The 25,920-nt window shown below is 43.2% G+C and overlaps 2 protein-coding genes across 2 annotated transcripts in view; both read right to left on the bottom strand.

The window, feature by feature from the left end:
- Nucleotides 1–5,680: 5,680 nt before the first annotated feature.
- On the bottom strand, nucleotides 5,681–7,206 carry T265_06624 (hypothetical protein; the record flags this gene model as incomplete). The annotated part of the gene is made up of 2 exons (XM_009171937.1): nucleotides 5,681–5,830; nucleotides 7,090–7,206. 2 exons carry the CDS (start codon nucleotides 7,204–7,206, stop codon nucleotides 5,681–5,683), a joined length of 267 nt encoding a protein of 88 aa, XP_009170201.1.
- Nucleotides 7,207–7,998: 792 nt separating this feature from the next.
- Nucleotides 7,999–25,920, bottom strand: part of T265_06623 (hypothetical protein) — a gene marked incomplete at both ends in the record, with an annotated part of 41,970 nt that continues 24,048 nt past the window's right edge. The window contains 3 exons of the mRNA XM_009171936.1: nucleotides 7,999–8,142; nucleotides 9,907–10,070; nucleotides 24,276–24,386. Of these exons, the coding sequence (XP_009170200.1) occupies nucleotides 7,999–8,142; nucleotides 9,907–10,070; nucleotides 24,276–24,386 (419 nt within the window). The remainder of the gene's footprint in view (nucleotides 8,143–9,906; nucleotides 10,071–24,275; nucleotides 24,387–25,920) is intronic.

Genomic DNA, 25,920 nt, shown 5'->3' with positions numbered 1-25,920 from the left:
AGCAAGTTGATTGGGAATCACATCGTCCAGCTCACATCAGCAGCTCAGTTTACGAAGCAGTAAGCATCACGATTGTATGGAGTGAAATAAAATTGTTTTATTAAATTTTATTGAGTAAGTTTCTGTACCTAAGAACTGGATCCCTATTTCTTTTGTGGAGTCCGCTAATGAATTATTACACTACGTCTTCAAACCACCCATTTTTCCCCAAGGAGTCTTCTAAGACAAGAACAACGTTTTTTTCCACTATTTTTTCTCCAAAGTGGAGAATTCCACTTTGATAGCTTTCGATCCATCATCACAAAAGATGATTTCACGAGACCATGTCGATATACTACTGTATTTTTCGAATAGGAAAGTGGCAACCACCCAATTCCTGTCATTTTTTTGTTACAACCGGTCTGTTTACTATAGGAACTACAGTAGTGTTATAAGAACTCTTGCAACGACATCTCTTTTCCTGGTTATATTTCCCTCCAGCCAGTGGAGCTTCATTTAATGTCCCGAAAGTGCCTAGCTTTCAGGTGATGAGGATTCCCACTAGATAATATCGTCTTCTGGTTTTCGAAAACGTTTGGTGACAATCGGTAGATTTATTGATTGCCATCATTTCGCTTTTGACACAAAAGCTTCGTCAAGCCAAGTGTCTAGGTTCCGAGGTTGGTCGATATTTAAGGTGGAGGGAGAACCAATGTGCTAAGTAAAGCTAAATCTTTGTTGGGTGTAGGCCGAGGGATTTTTGTGTATTAGAGTGGTTGAACAGTGTTGAGTCGGTGGGGAAACCTACGTGTATTTGGGTCCAGCCTAGGGTCTAGATCTTCTGGTTCGGTTCATTTGATGGTTCCTCTTGAACGTCGTTTGAACGTTTTGTCCGTCTCTGTGGATGAGCTAGTGCTAAGATAGTTGTGCAAGAGGGACGTTGTGACTTTTGATCGGGTTGGGATTTACACCTCCTGGTTTTTGCTAATGATTCTACGTAGATTGACAACCACACCGTCACGTGTCAACTCTGCTTATCTAAGACCGCTTTCCATATGCTCGGCAGTTCCACACCCTCGATTCGATTCACACTGTGATGCTTGGTAATTTCCACTGCCTCGGCTATCAGCCCCTGTAGTGTGAATCGCAGTCCCCGTCTTAAAACTTCCACATTCTCCAGATCTAATCTATGTCCCGTGTCTGAGGCATGTACCGCCATCGCTGAGTCTTTGACCAGCGTTTGGTACTCTTCTGCATTACTTGGTGGTTTGTTACTCCTTCTTTTATGCTCAGCATTCTGGTGTGCAATTCCCTAGCAGTTTGTCCTATATAAACCTTAGCTCACTCGTTGCAGTTAATTTTGCACACACAGTCCCTAGTCCTTTCAACCGGCGAGGGATCTTTCAACTGTACCAAAACTGAGTGTGGCGTTTTTCGCTTCTGAAAAGTTACTCGAATATTTGCTAAGTTGAACAGTCTTCGAATAACCTCCGATGTTCCTGCTTTATATGGATGACTGCTGTGCCAATCCATTCTTTACTGGGTCCAGATACTGGAGCCAATATCTTTCTTAGTTGACGCTTAATCAAACTCACTGGGAATCCTATTTCTGGAAGTTTGTTGGCAATCTCGATTTGAGCTGCCGTTCGGTCGATCTCTTCTGTGCACAGCGCTCTAACTCGACGAAACATCGATGAGGCAATACTGGCGTACACGGAATTTGGGTGAGCTGATGAATAGTTAAGACGTCTTCTGGCTGGGCTGATGCGTGCTAGTTACACCTGTTCTCTCTGTGTATAGCTACTACCTAAACCAATGGATTCCAAACTCTAGTTTTTTTCTCGGGGTTGGTTTTGTTTTAATGCACACAGACCGAAATGTGGATGTAGACGCTTGCATAGAGAGGAAATTTGATCATTTTGGCTAAAGATTGGAGTTTGAAACAAAAATGACACAATTTGTTTCCATGATGGACGAGTGTGAACTCCACGCTCACAGTGATGTGGGCTTTCTAGCAGAATTGTTAGAGATACCCAGATAAGGATCTCTCAGTCCTTGCTAGGCCCCGAAAATCAACTGTGCGTTTCAATGCCAATCATATTTTCTGCTTTGCGTCAAGAGACAGTTGCGTGTGTATCCAAGTGACGTCATATCCACAGCTCAGTGTTCAAACAACCTGGTGGTAACGTATCAAGAATGAAACCCTACGAAGGTAAGAGATACTTTTTGTCTACAGGTATCAAGGCAGTCATCAGAATACAGCTGAAATGTCATATCACTCACTTAGGATGACTTTGGTTTTAGTAAAAGAGTCAAACAAGTGGTACAACAACTAGACGGTCAAGCAAATTCCATTTAAAAAACCCAAGGTAGTGTGTAAGACAACTCAGGAAGTGAAAATGCCTTGTTTAGGCTTGGAACTCAAATCACAATTGACTCTTTGAAGCTCTGGAACAGGGAGGTCAATGGTGTTTTTCTAATTTTGGCGGAAATATGGAGAAACTCGAGCACCCTTCTTTCTCGTGCTGTTAGTATACACGAATATCAGTAGACAGCAGTCTCTGGTCCTCAGATTCCAAACAGACAGATGGTCACCAATAGAATTGGATGGGTTGGCAAGTGAGAAACATGGAAGGTGTTAAAGCGTTAGCTTCATGCAGTGAGTAATATATCCCAGCTTAGGCTATCACATAACCTCCAATGTGGCATGATAATGCGTTTATTGGAGTAAGGGATGTTCACGTGACAGTTGGGATACACGAAGGGCCTTAGAACCAGAATTTTCATCAACTCACAACGAAACACACACAAGAGGAGCTGAGTACTGCAACAATCTTGAACTCTGATGAATTTCTACATCTACATCTCTTTGTTTTAAAATGCAAAAATCCTTGTTTTGACTCTTGCTGAAAACCGACCAAAACTACCCAAAAAGAAACTCAAAACTGTTGATCAACAGGCAGTCATGGATGGAATTACATTGGGTAAAGCCTAGAAGACAGAGCACACGTTTGCATGACTTGAATGAGTTATTTGCCATCTCGAAAAATGAGGAAAGTACACTGATGATAGTGTGCAGGTTGAGAAAGCTAGACCAGATACTCAGTTCTACAGTAGAAGTAAGACTGACATCATGCTGTTCTGTCCGGAAACGGATGAGTTGCTGCGACCAAAATCAGTCGCTGTTTCAGGGTTGCTATTCAAAGTTCGCTTGGAACAATCGATTTAGCCCGTCTACATACAACAAAAAGAATAGGAACATCATAGACGAGGGATTCAGCTCGGTTCCAGGCAGTTCCCTCGCAAAACCAAATTTGTCTGCAAATGAGAGTATTCTGGTCATCGAATACCTTTGGTGTAAATATGGATCAAAATGTGAAAACGAGTATGAAATGATAAGGAATAGGCGGCACTCTGTTAGTGCGTCAGAACGTTCAACAAAGTGGCTTTCTAGGGCCACTGGAGAGCAGCGCAGTAAATCTATTATCAAACATCTCCTTTGCTTCAGGTACAATCGATCTCTGGATATCTTTAAAATGGTCACTGTCCTTCGATTGTTAAACCTTTTCCCCAATAGACAGCAGGGATCGGACCCGTTTATCTACGGGGCGATTCTTTCAACAGCTGTCTTATCCTACAACAGACAATGAGCATATTCCGAGGCTTCACCTCCCAGCTGCTCCCCTATCACTAAGTTCCTTCTGCGGTTCCATGCTTTCTATTAACTTTTGGTATAAAGCTTGGAATTCAATTTATGTAGTCGACAGCAGGACAACTGATGTGTGTTGCTCAATGAAACCAGACTATTTATATTCGACTTTTGCTTAGTACCGGAGCAGGGTGTTGTTTTGATGGTAAAGTTCACAAAAGAACCAACCATCTGTCTTCACGCGGAACCTTTAGCTACCAAGCATCGAACTTCGGATGCGTGCCTGATGTCTATGCTAAACACGGTTATACCATCAGCCCCTTCTTCGCTACTGTGATTTATCATGGTGACCCACAGAAATCAGGTGAGAGCTAACCACTACTGTTTGCTAACTCGTGACCGAAAAGTTTGGTGTCCAACCACAGGCAGGGATTCGAACTTTTCTAGTTTTCTTCGCTAGTGTACTTCTGAAGATTCCCAATGAGGATGAAACAACTGTACAACGTTTCTCGGTCCTTCAGCATAAAATGGCTCCACTAACAGGACGAAATCTCGGTTAAAACTTATCAGTTTCATGCGGTTCCCCAAGCGCGCGCAGACCGGTTTGGACAACCGGTGTAATACTTTGGTTTCATCATCATCATCATCATCATCATCATCATCATCATCATCATCATCATCATCATCATCATCATCATCATCATCATCATCATCATCATCGTCATCGTCATCATCATCATCATCTTCATCATCAGCTGTAAGAACCGTTTACTTGTCGCACAGTGGTTCTACCTGACAAAGTTTCGTTCACCGATGATTCGGGGAGGTGGGTTGGTAGCTGCGCATTGGAGGCGGAAGCTAGCAAGTTGGTGCGCAAATACAGTCATCATCCTAGGCAAAGAGGGTAGCTACAACAGACGTCAGATTCCTCCATTGGGTCGTGTTTTGGAGCCTCGTCACAACGTGTGTTCCCTTCAGTGATCAGACTGTCTCGTTTACATTCATGGCACTGAAATGTTGTCAGTAGTTCAGTTAAGTCATTCAAATCTGACACGTTTCTAATCATCAAGTCTGTCACCGCTTATTTAAAGGACTTCACAAAATGAAAATGTTGATCACGTGGTACCACCAAGTTGGTCGTTTTTTCTTTTGTGCAGGGGGATGGGGTGGGGTGACATGATACGTTAGTTAGTAACAGTTTGACATTCTTTTGGCCCCGGCCGAAATTTAATGTACCAATCATTCGTAAACATGACAATTCCGATACGAACATCACAGCATCAGCGGAGTTTCGTCTATTTTGCTAATGTTCTGTTTTATCCATCCAGTAGGGCACCTGGGGGTTGGGTCTCTCTGTGTGATGTGAGGTCGTTTTATTGGTGGAGCTCATTCTTTTGTAATAGCCAGGATCCTGGCTTAGTGAGGTGGGCGCGGATTCTTCGGTTAAATGAACCATTTGTCAGCGTGAGCTGCACAGAGGGGCCGGAACTTCACCAGGAAGATAACTCTAGATATTCCATCACCACCAACCTGAGCAGGACAGCGTTTATTCAACACATTGCCTCTTAACCTGCGGTCATGACTTCAGCGAGCACATAGTAATTCCCACTATCACCAGAACAATCCTTTTTTGTTTGGTTATTTTCTATAAAGTTCTGTCCCCTCGCATCATTTCTCAAGATTTTTTCTTAGGATGCACTTGCTTCTTTGTGTCAGACTGAGCTTGCGACATTCGAAACCGGTGAAACAAATCATGCAGTTCTACTAACGCGGGCAAAAATATGAATTTGAGATCACCAAAGATTCTTTCGCAAACATGACAGCATTGGTACACATTGGTACACATTGGGCATCCAAATCTGCTCAAATTGTGTTAATTAAACCCTGAGTTTTAATCATGATATCACCCGATTAAGCCATAATTAATAGACTGATTTGTAGGGGGTCTGTATACGTTTAGCTGGACAGAGATAGACCAGCACTCCCCCGTTGAAACCTTGAACTAAAAGCTAAAACGTATTTTATGAGAGATATGAATTCAGCGAAAGTTACTCATTTTAAAGTTGAAAACATAAAAGAAAGGTTCAGCCGAGTTCCACGTGAGTCTCCCGTCAAAACCAAATTGATATGCAAGTTAGTGTATTTTTCGAAATTTGTCCAATTTGAGTTCAAGTAAAGCACAAGATTGACGAAGACTCGGGGCTATCTGATGAGCCCTAAGAAGGACGAAGAATGTCATGGGCTGTTGAAACGAATGCATGTTCATAACCATCTTCGAAAGATGTTTGCCAGCACTCAGTGGTGTCAGTGACAAGGTCATCTGCGATGTTCAGTCTCCTAATACCTGGCAAGAAATTCACGATACACAAGGAACAACAGTCCGGAAAGAGGTGAAATTTAGTCAATTTTCTCTTGTGAGATCGATTTTGTGGTGAAATCAGTTGCATTCCGTTCTTTTGGGGTAGAAGCGAAAAATTCCAGTTGGACGAAAAAGTCTCAAACAAAGTGCACTTCTGAGTCGGAATCAGCATATGTGAATTCGGATGGAGGACGAATATAGTGAAAAAAGGTTTCTCGTTGTACTAGGTGAAGTTCGAAATTACTCACCTTTCGAACTAAAAAACAGCTAATACCGAGTCCAATTTCACACTAACATCTCTCGAGAGCTTTCCTTATTTGGGTACTGTGACGCAAGTATCTCTTTGAATCAGTCGTTTTGGTTCCAGTTGTTTTTGCATTCAGGTTGAAGACTTTTGGGTCTGACATCTAAATTTTCACTTTTTGCATTTCGAATGACCGGCTGGGTAAGATGCAATAAAAATTGACGGCAATTCAGTCACGTGACTGTCATGTCTGGCCGTTAAATTAGACTGTTTTCAGTAGGTCATCAGGATTCCCATGTGAATCAGTGGCATTTAAAACACGAGTACAGTTAATGAATTCATTAGATTTGTCATTGGGCGCATTCAATGGAGTGATTTTATCTGCTCCAGGTGTGTGAGGCTCGATAAGTAACGGTAAAGGGCTCTAGTAAACTTGCAGTCCTATAAAGCTGGTATAAGAATGCCGTAATTCAGACAGACCGCGTCAATAGAATAGGGTGTACCACCTTTCTAAGTAGGTCCAGAATTACCTGAAAAAATCTACTTATTTGGCAGGACAGCCTCGTGGAACTGAAAAATTATGTCTGATCAAATCATTCACTGTGCTTGCTCTTACTGACGGTGCTTATGGTTGACGCATGCGTTAACTGACAGGAGTACGTGCGCGAATTAGCACCGCTTAAGCCTATTAGTGCGACACGATCTCTTGGAAGTATACAGAGAATCAACTAATCTCTGATCACTTGTGGTATGACATCACGGTGCCTGCGGGTTTATCTGAAAAAGTTGAGTGATTGTACTGCGCACAAGAGAACTCATCTGAAGAGATTGATGATTTATCCTATTTCTGGGACAAACGTGTGCTGAGAAAGACCATCCATCCTCTGATCTTGCAGTCGCTATTCCAACGGAGAATGTGGCTTGGAGTGACGTTCTCTTGTCATCCCATCGAGCTGGCCAGAGATCCAAATTCATTTTGGTCCCAATTGTCCATGTGGTCGGTTGGTTGTTCTTAACTCCACTTACTTGACATGATCTGATCTAGCCGATCGACACACCAAGAAGGGTGACTTGATTCGAACCGAGAATCGGTGCATATGAGCGCACAAGATTACTCATGAAAGATGCCAAATCTCCCGGTTGTCTAACTTGAATTGGTGTTGCACAGAAATTCTGTTATACAGGGATAATTAACCGAGAGGAACAAAAAGTTATCGACTTATATAGATCCTGCGCCTGAGTCTACTGACCGAAACGGAATGAGCGCGCTTCAGGACTTCACTCTTCATCCACTCTCACTTTGACATGGGCCTCTAATCTGTACCACCACGGCAGCAGAGACCATTACTGCACTCTTCTGCGGAACTTTGGGCAAGCTAAATAAAACCACATACAATTTAGGCATCGAATCACTTGAGAACGGGCCGAAGTATGCACAAAAAATGATTCAGAATGCCGATAACCAGAATGAAAGATCAGTCATCAGATGGGCCAGGAAGCAAATCTAATGGGCATTAGATTTGTGGCTCAACAGAGCACAAGAAAGTCTTTCTAGCATGAAGATTTGTGTGTAGTCAGGCCTAGACACTTGCTGTTTAAGCAAAGATGGTCAAATCTTCGCGTTATAATACTGAGTTAAACCGGTTTTGATTTTCCCATCTTAGTGCTCTTCAGAAACAGATCAATTACTCGCAAGTATGCGTCGCTCGTGTTTGCACAGAGAATGAGCGCAATGAAGTACTTAAAAAATGGTTTAGCGGCAACACCCTACCGGTGCCTAGCTGCCGTGCCACCTGAAGGAAGCACGAGGGCTGGGATAATGCCAGGTTGCCCAAACCTAGACAGGGGAAGTCGAGGTGGAGAGGTCGGGTTCGAACAACGGACCTTCCGGCCAATAAATTCGCGCTCTAACTAATGAGCTGTCAAGCACTTATGAGAATGCGCGAAGATTTGGGGATTGTGAACTGAGATTCTGTCCTGTCTGGGGGTCATTCTATGCTGTAAAAAAAAACAGAACTACTAAACGCTCGTTTAATCCTTACTGAAATTTCTCAGCAGGTGTTGTCTCACGACCTCCCGTCCACTCGTTTGGACAATTAACCACTCAGCCGAAAGTGGATGGCCACCCTTCGAGGTCGACAGTCAAATCGGAAACTTGGTGATTCAGATGCCCCCCGAAGAATTAATCTGTGGAAATTAAATGAATTTATGATTACAATTCACATGGACGACTGCATTTTTGAATGCACACGTCCTGTATTACTTAATTTTCTTTTTATTGGTACCAAAATAAGCGTTTTTATTTTGAGCTAACGAAAGTAAACAGAGCATTTACCCTGCAAGCGAGATCGAAGGCTGCAAAACGTATCCCAGTTACTTTACCCTGGTGATTTATCAAAGGAAGCTCATCCATGATGAGCTCCTACCGCTCAGTCCTCCACAGAAAAATTTGGTTGTGCAAAACTCATTTGAAATTACAATAACAGTCTTTGAGGTCCTACAGACTATTTCGATCGACGCTTTACCAACACCTCTCAAGCAATCCGGAATTTCTACTGGTGCGTTTGGTAAGCTCAGGACTGTAAGAGTCTAAAGAACTGCAGTTTCTGATAGTTATGACGTTGTAGTACGATATGAACCATAGCAAGGAAGCCTTGTAAGTGACTGCTTTCAGCTATCCCACTAGAGAACTGGGCGCTCAGGTTGACCAGTAGCAAATCTATCCACTTGTAATTGGAAACTAACAATACAACTGAAATACAGCAAACAGATCACTGAGCATGACAGTGCATAAAAATGGGGAAAAAATGAGAAAACAGAAATAGACAGTCTGCTTAATGGAAGTTTAGCCACGAAGCAGGGTCGGGTTGTGGTGAATGAGGTTCTGTGAACATAGCTTCATAAACGTTTACAGACTATTTATTTATTTATTTATTTATTTATTATTTTATTTACATAAAAACACAGCCTTCACGGGCAGTTCAAAAGTTAGGTCAGCCAACATCATTCCCTGTTGGAAAGATAATCTCCATAATAAAATCTTTCCAGCTCGTCTCACTCTACTTTTACTCTTTCATCCTTCGAATGTTGTTTGGTTATTCTCTGCTTCTTAATTACTCTAACTTTTCATGAGCGAATTGGGCACAGTGATGAGATTTCATAAAAGAAAACAGGGTCCAAGTACTCCTGTCAGAATATTCTTCTTGTACATTATACTTCTTTCAAATTGACCATTTGTGACAAATGATATCTCGTTTTGTCGGTACGGCGAAACGGCATGGCTTTTAGTGTTTAGACTATCAAGAATCACGACGAAGATGCGATAAAGTCCACTAATTGCATTTCTGTCAAGTCTGTCCCTCTTCCCGATGCAAACATACTGGTTTCCAACCTCGTAGATTCATCCAGGTTTGTCGGGAAACTGTCAACCCGCTGGCGGATATCTTGTCTGATGTGTTTTAAGTACAGGCAGCAAGCACTTAGATGAAAGGATTTATCATCGCAGCAAGACCGCGAAAGCTTTGAAATGTTACACTCCTTATGCGGATACTGGTAGCCTGGGCATATTTTCCATTGTGACCAAGCTGGTGATGTTGTGCTGTTCATTTTGGTACCTGGTGGCAGAAGCTAGGCAAAAAACTCAACAGCCAACCGTCCAACAAATAAGATTCTTACAAGATCTTGGTAACCGATTGGCGGTGGAAAATTTCCTTGAGCTTTGAGATCCCACAAGTTCAGAAAGAAGGTGTAATAGCCATTAAAACTGGCATCACTGGCAACTGGAATAATTGGATGTGGTTTGAGTGGAATACCGTTCACAAAACCGGATTTTGTTTTCGCTTAATTGCAATTCAAGGCGGGTAATGGTATCTATACCGGTTTAGCAACCAGTCTTTCCTATCAACTTCATCTTTATCTATCTATATACATATTCCCCCTGGCATTTGCACTCTGACATTTAGTTTGCCGCTGATATTATTATGTTTCGATCAGATCCTTCTTTAGAAATGCAAACTACTTCAATTAACTGAAATAATCTTGTTTCGTAGTATATGCTTCGCACCTGCGAATTGTGAAGACATCCTGGAACACCGGGTGGGGTCAAACCCAAACCTCATACTTGCTAGCGAATCGATCGATAAGGTAGATATGTTTGCCTATCCGGACAGCTGGATAAGTCCAGGCGGACTGAGAAAAGTGGAAGTCACCTGCCGAACTTCAAAAGCCGGGGCGGCGTTTGCCTGTCTCCGACATCTGCGGCGTTGACGTGATGTCATCTCGATTGTCAAGAGCACACTGGACAATAGCGCGGTCCCATCTGTCTTACTTTATGGATCAGGAATGTAGCAGTTGCCTGTGAAATGGTGGCTCCGAATTATTGCGCGTGTCTGATGTGGCATTGGATCAGTAATGCGGAAGTACGGCAGATGGTGTTTCCTAAAGTTCACGATGGATTAGCTGGTCACGCTCTACGAGATATGATGGTTAGTTCGTTAGCTTCGCCAACTAAAGGGCCCTCTTTACCCAGCCATGCGTTGGATGTACGTGACACAGGGCCTGTCAGCTCATGACCTGATAATGAATCATGTAGGCCTTTACCACCCAGCTCATTCGTCTTGCTAACTGACGTCTCTCAGATGGTATCCGCTCAACTAAACTAACCAGTGTTTGGTGACCCTGACAGCCATGGCTGTGTCACGCAGCCAATGGCGGACTTGCATCAAAATTATCACCATCACTTCTTGCCATACTGAGTGAACAGGTCCATTGGTCACACAGACTGAGCAATCGCCTCCAACATTTGTCCCTTATTCCCTTAATCTTCTTATCCTCGGTGAATGAGGTTGCAGCAAATGGAACCAATACACTTCGTACACGGTTTGTGAGCCTCAACATCGGAGTGGACAACAGTTCAGCCCGTGGTAAAGACCGAACGCAAAATGACGTCGTTTGACAAGATGCCAACAACGTGACCTGTCCGAGTGCATGGGTGACTAACTGACAGGTATCTTTGAACCAACCTGACGTAGGTTGGTACCGGGGACACAGAAGACTGACAAACGGGGAGGGGGACAGTCTCGGTTCACCAGATACGCTAAAGTGTAGGTCAGAACACCAAATAGTAACGATTTATACTAAGAAGCGGAGTCGTCAAGGTACCAATTTACGCGAATTACAAATTAATCGGATTGCTATGGGTCACTGACGAAGCAAACATTACAGAAGAGAGTCATGTTACCAAAGAGAAAACCAGTGACCTAAACAATAGATCACATTCTTGTGCATTTGTGTATATACACGGATGTACATTTGGCCCGAAACTCCAAGCCTTCATACAGAAAGCGTTACTCTCAGAACAAAGAGTTTTGCATTTCAAATGGGGCTGAACTCAGACATAGATAAACAAGGAAGGAAGCTTTCAGAAAGAAGAAACCGTCGAGAAACCTCCTGAAAGTGCCAAGTTAAGGATGGCAATATTTGTGTGATTTTCAAACTTATTGTTTGGGACGGGGACTATATCAAGAAGGCTGCAGGACTGGAAATCTAGGAATCCGAAGCAACAATCTCACAGTATCAAGTGTACTTACACCTTTGCTGTTAGCACTACACACAGGTTTTTTGAAACTTCAGCTGAATGCGGTCATTAACGTAATGGTAAAGTCCAGTTTCCGAGGATCACACCAGTTTATACATCTTGTGCATAGGTGTGAGACGAAACGAATATTTGGCTGATGGAAGCCGTTTCACCGGACTGTCAATGAGACCACTACCATGAATGATTTCTTGTTTGCCAGCACAAACGCATCATTAAACTTGCTAAGCCCGTACGCTAAGATCAGTGAAGTGAAGGAGGGGCAGTCACATGCAGTTTGCTGTGAGTCGAGCCCGTGTTGTCTGAGTGTTTGATCTGCAGGAGAGTTCACATTCTCTTGGAGGAATCCAATGAATCTTTACAGAGAGCTGAGCAACTAAGAAATTGAATGTGTCTCGCTTTTACTGCGTTGTCTATGACTGTCTGCAGTTCACCAGGTTTGCTAACGAGCTTCACGTATAATGGAAAGGGGCGTTATGCCAGTGTCAAAATACCAAGTAAAAATTTCAAAGTAATTTTGGTTCTTGTGGATGAAGTCAAACACGAATCAGTTTCACTTGTCACCAAGTAGCTTTGCAGCGCACGGCAGTCACTCTAGCAGATATGAGCTTACATCGATACAATTAACTAGGAAGCTCCGGCTACTTAGATTGGCGTGCTCACGCAAGCCAGTTGAACGCAATCAACTAATCTGTTTGCACAGATGAAGTTGACCGCGCGTTTTAAGAACCTATAGACATGTACCTGCCTCATCTATTACATGTCTCTCAGAAGCCAGTTTAATTTTCTCACAAGGCAACCTTCTTAATGCAAATTCGTAGACGAATTTTCAGCAACCTTCTGAGTGGTACATTAAAATTATACATGTATCGCGATATCTCGTAGCGACTGGAACATGAGGTAGCCTGGTGCGGCACATTCACTTGCCTGCAAACACCACAAACGAGCGATTCAGCTGGGTTCCGGGTGAGTCTCTCTCAAAATCAAATTTGGTTACATTAATTAAATTAAAGACCATTCGTGAATTCTGCACAACCTACTGGAGGTTTTGCCTTTTCTGGTACCTATTTGGTAGACTTAATCCCCCGAAATGTGTTTCATTAAGTTTGCTTTTGCAACTGAACAGCTAAACGGGTGTAGACTACAATACCTTCTGATTTGTTGGCACATAACTCGGATGAATTCCCCGTTTACGATATTCCCCGTCTTGTTACTGTCGGGCGTAAAAGTGCTAGTACTACCGTTAGAGTGTTTTATCAAAACCATGCACCTTCGCCACATTTCTGAAATGAGTTGTTTTATTCATGGGGTAATTGGAACCAAAGTAAATAGCTCCGGTGATGTCACACCATCACCGTAAGTTCTATTGCAGGTTGGTCAACGCGTGCACTACCATTAGAAGGAATAACAGACTATCAGATTGTGAGCAAAAGATTCTGTCTAACGACTGATTTACCCTCAAGTGGTGTTTTTACAGGGTCCAACTCTGTCTAGTTTGAATATACGGGAGATTCAGGTTAGACTGATGTCTTCGTGTTATCACCAAAATGCCATCATTAGCGGACCTGAATGTTGCGTTAACCTTCCGCGAAAACGATTCGAAAAATAGCTAAAGAACGTGCAGCATGAAAAGATTATCTCTGACGCTTCACACAACTCAAGGGATGGAGCGGATTTAGCTTCATGGTTTGATGTAGATTGGTAACCTAAATACTAGTGTTCATCGAGGTGGAAACTGAAACTGCATTACCGCTGGGCTCAAGTGCCCAAAACGAAATGATGATGGTGAATGTAGTGTGAATGACTCAGCCAGAACAGGTCAAATCAATGAAGCAATCAACCGTGTACAGGAGTACACGAGGGTGACTGGACTTGAATACACATGGTCAAAACTGGGAGGATCGCTGGTTTCTGCACTCAAATCTTGTCACGTGGTTGTTCAGTTCGGCAAATCGTGGACAACAGCCGCTTGTTTGATAAAGTCCTGTTCGGTGGAAAACGTTCGTAGTTCGGGATCATCATCTAATAGCGATAAAAGCGGAAAATGTGAGGAAAAGAATGAATCAAGTTGAGACAAAATACACAAAAAACGCCTACGTCATAAGAGTAGATACAACAAGCGATCAAACGACCGCTCCGTGGATGATCAGATCAACAAATCCATAGCGTAATTCGCGTGGCAAATGCCGTCGAACAAAATACTTGCCTATGAACTGTTTTACTCCAGATAGTTTGGAACCCTCGTCGCCAACATTCACCAACATTCACTAACCGGTGAAAAATATACACAGAAAGATCAGTCCCCGTTGTTATTGGGACTTCAAGGGCTTCAATCATTCGGCATATTCCTGGAGCTCAGTCATGCTTCTTCGGAGGGAATCCCCCATAAAATGATTTGAGAGACCTCGAACTAAACAGTCATATCGTTCTTGCTTTAGTTCACTATATATGGCCAGGTAGCAGTTGCCGAAAAGGATAAAAATTTTCACCTGACAAGTGAACCAATGAAGGAAACTACTGTTGCTGGAAACTGTTCGACAACCCACGACAGGTTTCGCCTTTCTTGATGAGCATCAAGTAGGTGCAGCCCCCGAGTTTCCGTCAAACTTATTCGAGATATTCGAGAATATTACAAACGAGAGATTCAGCTGAGTCTCTCGTGGAAACCAAATTGGTTCGCAAATGAGTATATTTCTCGAAAACAGTCCAATTCGGGTTCAAGTATAACATAAGGTTGACGGAAACTCGAGGACTGCGCCTACCTGATGGGCCCCAAGAAGGGCGAAACCGATCGTGGACTGTCGAAGAGTTTTCAGCAACCTTGCGATATCTCGGATATCGTGTCGACTGAAGCATCAGGCGGCCTGTGAGCAGCACATTCAGTTGTAGAATATCGTAAACAAGGGACTCAGTTGAGTCTCTCATGCAAACCAAATTGATTTACAAATGAGTGTATTTCTAGCAAACCAATGAAGATTTATTTAGAGATAATTGTACTGATGAACAGCTAAGCTCCATTTTTCATTGTCAGTGTACGAAACGCTTTAGAATCTGTCTGTTTTTCGGCTTATCTTTCGCTATCCCATTCAGATTGAAAGAAAATGTGGCACTTCAACTGAATTCACATCCAATCCGCCTCGGGTCAAATATTGGAAGAGTGCGGAACTTCAGATAAGACAATTTTGACTCAAGGTTTATATGGTTCTGAGCTAAATATGGCTTGTGTAGTGTTCAGAAATCAAAACTTTAATGCTTGGAGGTCAAAACTGCGGTATATCTCATTGATGAATAGTGCCTTTGGTTTGGTCAGTCGGTGGGAAAAAATCACTGTCGTTCGATACGTCGTGATGCATATCGGAGCACTGGATAGCATTGCTTTTCAACGAAAAATGGGTAAACAATATTCAGACAGGACAGTTTGATTTCTAAGGGCTTATTAACAAGAACACTTTGTTACTGTTAGATATTTCCTGTCCAGTGACCCCCATGTACACAGTTGTACATATGAACTCATCGAGGTAAGACGAGTTGATAGGGCCCGGAGAAAGCTTAGAAAAACTGTTTGATACAGTGCAGAAAAAAACCGTGACTGTGTGTGTGTGTGTGGAAAAAAAGCTTAAAAACTGCGCAGCACCGACATATAAGAATAATGTACGCCACAACTGTAACCCTGGTCCCACAACCAGCTGTTTTTGAACCCATCACAACGCCATAGTTGGGTTTCGGATAGCGCTCTTATATGTCACACAGAGCGTGCAGTTGTCGTATTCTACTCGTCCGTTTTTTCTATCCGGCTTTAGATCAGCTCATTGTACAGTAAACAGCAGCGCATCTGACGGTCTAAGTGTTCATCTACTCTTTGAACTTTGTGTCCGACGAAACGTCGTCTTCAGTACGCTGCTCGAACTGGAGGGCTGGTGCTATATTCTCGAATGTTGAGCAATCCTTGGTTAAACCAATTACGAAACTCCGCCTTCAGGGTAAAAACGAATGGATCTAACTGAACCGGATTTCGGAAATATACTACCTTGTGTAAATAGCTTGCCTTAAACCACTTGAAGTGACTGCCTAATGAACACTGGCCGATGAATCACACCGCAAGTAGGAATGATTTCCCCGGTCTTACCCCACACTATTACTCACGAATTTGATTTTCTGCTCATTCGAGGAAGCAGTCTCAGCACCATTCGAGGATATAATTTCTTCGAGAATGAATTTGGTTTTCACGAGAGGCTCAACTGAATCTCTCGTTTACAATATTCTACGACTGAATGTGCTGCACACAGGCCACCTCATGTTTCAGTTGGCATGATATTCGTGAATATTACAAACGAGAGAGTCTCCCGTGAAAACCAAATTGATTTGCAAATGAGTGTATTTCTCGAAAACAGTCCAATTTGGGTTCAAGTATAACATAAGGTTGACGGAAACTGGGGGACTTCGCCTTCCTGATGAGCCCCAAGAAGGGCGAAACCGGTCCTGGGCTGTCGAAGAGTTTTCAGAAAACTTTTGAGTAGTTTCCTTTATGAAGGCATAATTTCTTACTCAGGTCAAATGAATTCCGAGACTAATGTTTGGCAGGGTTTGTCAGAGGTTATCTCATAAAATCTCTTCATAAAGTATTCTGCATGAAAAGGTCTGGTAAAAGGTGTTAAATGAAGTAGAATCTGATGAGACTCGGTTCAAGGATTGCGGCGGGGGATAACAAGTACATAGTTGCCGTTGCTCTTAATGTATCTACCAACGGCGAATAATACTAATGCGCTCGGCCACTTTAGCATCACATTTAAGCAGTAGGTATAACCGATTCTATTTTATATATTCGAAATCCGGAATAGTTCAAGAAATTAAAATCTATCATGCCGAACACGGGAAAATGAGATCGCCTGATATCTTTTCGTTGATATATTTACATCTATGGAGATGCAGAACGGTATCACACAACGCCATGCCAAATTTTGGTTGGTTCACTAAAATGATCTACGGTGCGTGCATCATTGATTACAGGCCATCGTCCTCAGCACACGTGTACTGCCGCGATAAGACAGGTGCTTAATCGTGTATCTGGTCCATCCACACGAGGAACGATTGCTGACGCAATAACGTTGTTCCGAATCCCGAAATGGGGACAAGTCGAAAATTTTGCATCTGTTTGTCTGAATAACCCAAATGTTGTCTCTGGTTTTAACCGAAACTCTCGGGATCTGCGCCGTAGAATTCACTTTGGTGAAGGGCGATCCATAACAGCCACATTTGAAGATGCCAAATAATTCCTGGTAGAACAAAAAGTTCTGAACACACGCGGAATTAAAAACAGACAAAAAATTTGACGATTTCTGGGCGAACTGATGAGGAAATGGTTACCGGAATATTACCAATTAATAATTATAGAGTCATTGAAATAGGACCGCCAAACCTCTTCTAGGTGACATGGGTTGTGATAAACATCATCCGACAATATCAGTTACCAGCAACCTTGTACGCTGAAATTAACAGAAGCGCTTTCCACTGACAGACAGATTTCTTGAACTCAGAGGAGCACCCAAACATTGTAGGGTGGAGCATTGAAAGCGTTTCGTCATACTACTAGCCCGACGCAAGTAGTCAGACGGTTAATCTGAAACTTAGTACCGTACGTAGACTCACGAATAGAGGAATCAGTCGATTGATTTAGGCAAATTGATGGGGTCTGTGTGCTGAAACACACCATTAATCGTGGATTGTTGTTAACCTGTTGCGGGTCCCCCTGGCGAAGAAGTGGCATGCGATTCGCTACACACTTAACGAACCCGCCCTTGCTGTTCTAACAGTTCACCTTGGCTTTTAGAAAATTTGGGCTTTTGTTCGAGTAGTGCTTTCGAACAGAGGAGGAAATGCACGATTCCGATAAAACTTCGTTTAAAACATGTACTGTTCTGGTAGTGCCTGTAACACCGATTAGCTTCGAAATCTTCCATCGCATTCCGTCTAGATCACAAGCATAGAAAACTTGTCGTAAACGCCTCACTGATCCTTATTAAATTACACTCAGCAGTAGCAATCAAAAACATATATGTGTGTGTTCATAGTAGAGATAATATGTGTCAGTGTGTCGGGTATGCCGGATCGTGGACTGCGCAGTGTTGATCATGAGGAAGCTCATCAGCGTCTTCTGGCTTTCTAGCACAAGTCCAGTTTGTCCTGGTAAATGATTTCGCCAGGAGGGAGTTATCCAAAGGAAATTCTGTTCACCAGATGAGAATCACACTGACAGTCCCATCAGTAAAGTCGAGAACTCCATAATGTTTCATTGTATTTGAACAACACGACCAAGTGGTTTGCGTACGTTCCGCAGTACACTGAGAGCAGCGCGAATAAAAGCGTAAGAGATAATTGGAAAACTAGTGCTTGGTTGTGCAATGGGGACTTTGATTTCACAATAGGAGCAGCTGCAGTGATTGGACGATGCACTGCGCATGCCATCGTCGGTGCTTAATTTGGAGGGGCGCAAGCAGGGAATAGTTAACCTTCGGCCTGACAAAGGAGTATGAATGAATATTACAAGCAGTCTGGGTAGAATCGATGCGAACCGTTCTTCACGGTATGGTCCGTGTTATCCGCCCTGTGCGTGATTCATAACGCCGTAAGATATGCACTGAAACGTGCTCTTGTGTAGAATTAACACTCATAACCCAGGAGATGTCCGAGTTTGCCGAAAGACTTAGTGGGCTTCCGATGCAACAGGTAAAATCCATCCGCGTGGAAAAGTAGAAAATTATAGTGGAGCCGCTTTATTCTTCTTACGTCTCTTCTTTAGTGCGTATTTCATGAATGTCAGCAGAGGTTCTAGACAGCTAGATTTCGGCTAGCAATTGGGCACTGTCATTCGCAGATTTACGACAACGGCTAGACTGGACATAGTATCGTCTGTCTAAAGTTCTCCTGGCCTTCTGTCGGACACATCGTCGAGGCGACACGGCAATACAAGTCGTGTACTGAGTAACTGAAGGATGGTGACCCTAGACGGTATACATACGTGGATGATCGATATAGGGCGGATGACTAGAGTATCCTACACCTAGCTGGAAGATCAGTTGGGATATCCAGTGGGATACCAGTGTAACGGTGATGCTACTGATGGGGAGGCATGCGAGTAGTATGTGTTGTTAGTGGAATTTCGCTTTGCGTCTCTTGAGAAATAGAGATCTTTTGCGGAATTTGTGGAGTTGCTTAGTTACATTTGCTTGGATTTGGGAAATGAATAATTGGAGTCATTGAATATCCAGGAAAGTTCAAGAAGAAGATGATGAATGTCCAGTTTTCGTAAGTAACATGCAAATGAGAGTTTTGCTTCTCTGTCCAAATGTCTGTACCTGATCAGTTGGCATTTTCTTATGAATAACTCCGCAGTGGAGGCCTTCCTCTTTTTACCAGTACTGGTAGAAGTTATCACTGGTCGGTCTTCAGGGTTAAATAACAGCCGGATTCAACAAACTGTGCTATGTGACAGTGATTTTAAAGAGGATGTAAGAAATCTATTGAGTCTTTTGATCAGCATTCATTGGAATAGTATTCCGAGCATACCAAATGAAACGGATGATAGCGTGACATTTCTAGACTTGGAAATTCATAGTTTGTATAATGAAGTAGTTTAAGTAATCGTTGAGTAGCCACTATGTAGAATTTTGAAGTATTGTGCTAATAAAATAGCAACGCCGTTTAGTGTGCAATTTGCTTAACGAGGCCGGAAGAATTTGTTCCAAGGTCATTTCTGGACGCCAACAGTTGATACTAGTTTGAATCAGCTAGCTCTTACCATCACAAATCATTTGTAAAAAAAACTGGGGGGTACGTGCTGACACCAGCAAAACAATTACAAGGTCGGCAGTCTTAGGTTATGATTCCCCTGAGTGAACAAAAAACTCGACAAAGTGTGGAATTCCAGGCGTGTAGGAATAGAATGGAGTGGTACTTTTTGAGTTTGCGACACCTTGTGGATGAATGTCTGAACATCACACTTCTAACATGGGTGCATGATTGCAACAAATATTTGGGCAAGTATGTATCGAACTATGGCCCAGATTTTGTCCTTGTACCTACAAATTCCTAAACAACCAACGATACAACAAAAGGGGCATTTGGTTGTTTTTAGAAGGTAGTCTAAAGTCGAGGCCTCTTCGAGGAGAACACTGATCACACAAACGGACAGATTACACGGACTCAACCAAAGCGCTCCATTCATTCATTTTTGTCATGATACGACTGGACACACAAGCCTGTGTAGATGGTGAAAAAGTGAGGAAGGAAACTCACATGACATTGTGTTCACTGAAGGCAATCTTGTCGTGGTTTCAAAGTAGTCAGTTCCACTTGTATTCTGTGGACTAATGAACAAACAGCTTCTTTCCGTATCCACGGTAGCTATGGGGGACAGACAATCAGGAGTGTTAGTGGTTGAAATATCAGACAACTGGGAGACCGGACCTTACTGCGGTGTGACAGTGTGTGTATACTGGGCAGCGTTTGTTTGACACTCGCCTACCAGATTGGTCACTGGGTAGAAGTCTGGTTAACACAATCCCTAGTCCCCAAAGATTGGGGTTGGAAAATGTTTGGAGACTTGCTGCTTAAAAATGCAGACTTCTTTGAAGGTCTTATGCCAATCACTCCATTGCGGTGAGGATTTTGGGCCAAAGGGTGAGCACCTTCACAGCACCGTAGTCCACGCACAACCACGGATCTCATGAACACTTACCAATAATTTCATGATGATGATGACAGTATGTGAAATAATGACTAATCTTGCATAACCAAACTGAGGGGTCACAACAGTTCATTTTCTTTTTAGGCTGCCTTCTCCGGCACCAAAATTCAACTAATGAAGGTTTTCCCAACATCCAGACATCTGTCGGAGTGCCGAGTTAAATCATACCACATCCATTCCTCTAAAATAATGGCAACAGTTATGTTAGTGCAACATCCAGAAAAGCACACGGACTTCAATATTCCGTTTACATTGAAATGCAAGCAACTCATCACGGAACTTTTCACTCCTGACCTCACTGCATCAACCGGGCAAAGTGGATGAAAAGTCATTATAAAGTAGATCCGGTGAGCTCCTACAGGACTCTTTGGTCGATCTTGACGGTAGGTTTTAATCATGAACTCGGTTATCACGGCCTAGTACTTTCTGGGGTGGAGATGTAAAAACTTTGGTCATTTTTATGATCTGTACACCGCTAGCAAAGTTTCTCTTCCAGATCTATAATTATCATTTACATGAACACGCTATTCTGAATTCGACATTATCCTACACACACGGTGCTCAGAGAATAGCGTCATTCGATACACGCATTCTGTCTGTCGACTAGGGTTTAGCATCAGCCTATCAAACAAAACACACACGGGAACTGAACAGACTTTCCGATACTGCCTCCGCACTAGTATGCCCGCTGACAAAGAAACGAAGTGTGCATCAGTCAACTACCGTTTTTACAAAAAGGTTGTGTTCTGAGCAGGATGTCCAAATTTGAACCAAACTCCCAGTTGGCGCAGCCAAAAACGTCCTGTGACCACTGATTGGCGCAATGGAATGGGTTAAACGTCTTACGATGTACGTATGCTAGTTTAGTGCAGTTTTCTACTCTTCTGAAAGTGTTTTACAGCCTCGTGGTTCTGCACATTCTGAATTCTCAAACTGATGACCTTTGGTCACCTCAAAGCATTTCCACCATATGGTTCAGCTGTTCGTTTCAACTCATTATATTACGCGATTCCACCCCACTTTGTCTGGTAGGACTTTTAGCTTGAAGTCACACCATAGAGACACATCTAATAAATGCGTGGAAGGATGGAAAAAAAAGTTGATCTAGCTGTTTTTTATTGAGAAAAATTAGTTGTTGGTTGATAAAGCTCAGTGGTTTGGGTCCGGACATAATGACCGGAAGTTCCATGGTTCGTTCTCGCTCTCCGCTCCCGTCTGGGCTTGAGCAATCTGGCAGTATATCAGCCCTCGTATTTCCTTTGGGTGGCATGGTAGCTAGACGCCAAACCGATGTATTAACTGAACAGCTATTACGGTGGTTCTTTATTTTTATGCTAAATGGGACAGGCGACGCTAGGTACCCTAGATTCCTTAAGAAGTTGCTTCACCGAGCTTGATCAGTTGATCTTGGATGACTCTATTAAACGTTGGCTTCCCAAGGTCCTACGCTGTCGACTTGGCTTTGCTCTACTAAGACATGGGCAGGCATCAATTCACTGTATAAGACAGGTGTACAACCGCTTTATTGAATTATGGTGAACACATTTCGACTACTACTTATAGGTTAATTTACTGCGGTTGCTAACGCTGATAACGTAAATGGCCACTACACACTAGCTTACGGATAATAAAGCCATTTTGGATGGTAGAACGGAAAGGTGAAGTGAACAGCGTTTGAGCGAACGATCGAAATGCATAGATGGATTACTATTACATACTCTGGGAGACTAAAGTTAGGAAATTCAAGCTGCCCAGCGTAATAAAATGCTGGAAAATGAGCTGTACAGTTGTGCAATTCTACGAGCGTTTTTAGAAGACATTCCATTAAAGTACAGTCTTTTTACACTAGATGAATGCTGGGAGTTAAACCTGGACGTCGTTTGCGTCTGGATTTGGTTTTTCTAAGATGAAACTAAACATAGAATTGGAGTTTTGCGATGCCAAAATGGGTGGAAAACTAGTGGTTGTTTGTAGAACAGGTGCTCTATTGGCAAAAACATCGAGCGCTGTTAGCTAGGGGCTCGGTCACGTGCTAAGCGTAAGAACAACCTACAGCTGCGTGTCCTATGAAACCATACTTGCCAAGTTCGCTGCAACCTTTCTTGGGAATGAAGTTTGCAGACTGGCTAATGAGATTGCACCAGTGGGATCAAAGTTACCAACAAATTTCACATGATCATCCAAGTTGCTTACAATGTTGCCGGAGCTGTCGCCCATAGGTAACATGCTGGTTAGCGATTCAGCAATGTTTCAAGCTGTGCAGGCTATTCATATCTACATGTCAAAGTTGATCGCGTCCGTCGAAGTCGGGGAAGGTAGTACAATTTTTTGGCTTTAAATTCACGTCACTCACGTTCGAAGACACAGTCACCAGTTCTACTCGTGCCCTGTTACAATTATTCTGCATAGTGCAAACCAAAGAGGTGGTGAAACGGACTCGAGTTTCCCTCTTATTCTTGCTAGGATTTTCAGCGCAACACTACTGGTCACCGGTACAGGTTGGATGCGACTGAATCTTCACACCTGAACACTCTTTAGCGATGTGATTGGCTTGTCGAACGTCTTGGATGGAGACCCAGTGACGCACCTGGTCACAGTGACCAACCGACTAGCCTGAAAGGAATTCCCTGTCAGTGCTTGAAAACTCTTGAACAATTCCGCTCAGTCGAATGCGACTGTTGACAAATGCCCCCTCTTTGGACTGGATGAACTAGGTACGCCCCGTTTTACGCCTATGGCGCAACACTCTCACCCCACGTGTCACACGTCCGGGGTTTGGAGCATGACACAACTAAGGATATTCACCATCCGTGAGCTGTGCAAATATAACTCGAGGGCGGGGTTTCTACCCTCTGGTGCGAAGTTGTGAGAATAATTGCACTAGGATATGAAGAGCGTTGTCCAAATGTGAGTTGGGTAAACGCAGAATGTAAGAATCATACAACCATATAAAATGGGATACCTGGATATTAACTCATGGTCAGTAATTAGCTTAGGGAAATTATACGTAAACGCGCCAGCCTTCGAGTGTGAGTGATATATGCGTGCTAAACCAAATGGGTTGCATAAGAATTCAAGGGTACTTTTTTCGCCGCGTAGAAGTGAGCCACGTCTTAACGGGTAAACTCCAGGAAGTCGTTGTAAATGGATAGGTTCCTTTGAAAAACAGTCAAATAACACCTGTTGTCTTATGTCAAGGTGTGCACACGTTAGGAAATGAATTCGGAAACTTGCGCTTGGCGGAAGTCATAGTGTGGCTTCGTCTACTCGATCGGTGTGGTCACGTGCAAGCAGGAAATGTGAGACGTCACAAAAACAACTGCCAGGTCAAAAATACGGTATCAAACAAATCCTGTCCGAGCTTTTTCCTATTCGTACGATGGAACATCATGGTGATCATGTGGGGGTACCGCTAAGCTTTGAATAGCTCTCCCTCAATCTGTCCTTCAGGGAGAATTACATAATTGTGCGCTAGGTTCACTGGCGCGTAAAAAAAGCTGCACGTGGTTTGGGGTCACGATGTGGATTCTGAAATTTCATCTCCCCATTCTGACCCCCACTGGGTGAGGTTTATATAGAAATCGAACAGATGCAATTGACCACACAAGTCCTACACGAGTTTACAAATCACATGGGTAACAATCACATTTTATGTGATTGTGAGTAACCTTCGGGTGAATGAAATACTTGCAAAGAATAATTACTTACTACGACTTAAGGAACGGTCACAAATAGAAGGGGAGGTTAACAATTCCAACTGTTCGTGCTCTAGATTTTCGGTGACATAAGTTGCATTTGGAGTGGCTGGGTTATCCAGGTCTGAAAAGAAACAGCCGCTTCAATAACTGAACGGGAATAAACCAATATTAAAAGTTTCAAATTCTTTCAAATGGAATATCATTTGTCAAACGAAAAGTCAAAAACGGTTTGACACAGAGATGTCCTTCTCCAAAGAGACCAAACGAAACCGGTCGTTTGAGAATTGTGGTAAGTTTTGGAGTCTTAGGAAAACTTCTTCAAGTTCAGAGCACGCGTGGACTTCCGGTGCACGTTTTGGCCAAGACCTATTTCGGAAGATACTGAAAATCCATTGGTCACTTTCGTAAAGAATACACCAGAGCAGACAATTCTAGATCATCGCATTTAATGTAGAATGTCGCAGAAACTATACGTATATGGTCGTGCAAGTGCGTAACTTAATGTAGTAGGTGCGTGTTGGGAAGGAGCCACATTACTCAAAGATTAGTCATTGTGGGGTGCTTATGTACTTGGCTCTCGGCTCTCATCTTAGGCTAGTGGGCAAAAAAACGTTCACGTCATACGTGCTAATGGTGCTGGAGGTCATCAATACAAAAGGTGAAAGTGAAGATAGCCAAACGTAAAATTTTCATATGATCGCGGGTGGGTAGTCGCATCAAATCAGTTGAAATTTTGATGTCAACTGGTCAGAAAGAGGTGAATTTTGTTAGTGCTTTATAGTTGATCATATGAGATGCACTCACCGTTTAAAGGGGAGCAGTCTGTAAAAGTTCGGTGCGATCGGTTCGACTAAACTTGAGGCGGCGAGCTCAAAACACGAAGTTCGGTCGGGCCAGATGAACCAGACGCATCAGTTGTGGCTTGACTGAGTGGCGTTAACATGTTCTTTATGCAAGACAAGAAACCGGATAGAGAGCCCAAGGTGGCCAGGTGGTCAGTGCCGACGGGCTCTACCAACGTCTGAATTCCAATCCAGTGGAACATTTTGGGGGAGAAATAACTCACCCTCGATAGATAAACTGATCACACTGCATTGGTTGCTCTGGCTTGTCCACGTGCTGCGTATGCCAGTCGACCGACTTCCTCGAAGGGCTCTTTTCGCCCAACCATGTGAAGGGTGGAACAGAGCCAGAGACGGTCAAACAATGACTTGGCAGCGAACTATGAAAGCCATAACCAGCGAACTCAGCTGCGCTCATTGCCGTCCATCAATGGCTAGAAACATTATCAGACGGCCCAGTCGCACCCTCAGTGGCGCTCGTGCATCCAAGCTGTTGCCTTCAATGCATAGCTCTCTACCCAATGCCCCCCACTTGGCAGCCCACTGACAGTGCTGGATTTATGCGCCAATTTATCAGCTCCCTCCTGCAATGCGCAGCTACCTACCCCTCCCCTCAAATCATCGGTGAACGAAACTGTGACAGCTACAACCACTGTACGACTACACGGTTATTACAGCTGAAAGTGATTAGAGGAAGCTCGTGATATACAAAATTGTGTGCACCTTACTTCCTTAGGCTAATTTGTAGGCCAAATTTGGAGTGTCAACCAAATGGAACTTAACGGAGAACAATTGATCAAAGTTTGACTGGAA

The sequence above is a fragment of the Opisthorchis viverrini genome (assembly GCF_000715545.1).
Source record: "Opisthorchis viverrini unplaced genomic scaffold opera_v5_140, whole genome shotgun sequence".
NCBI classification, from domain to species: Eukaryota; Metazoa; Platyhelminthes; class Trematoda; order Opisthorchiida; family Opisthorchiidae; genus Opisthorchis; species Opisthorchis viverrini.
This window is presented reverse-complemented; position numbering and strand designations above follow the sequence as displayed.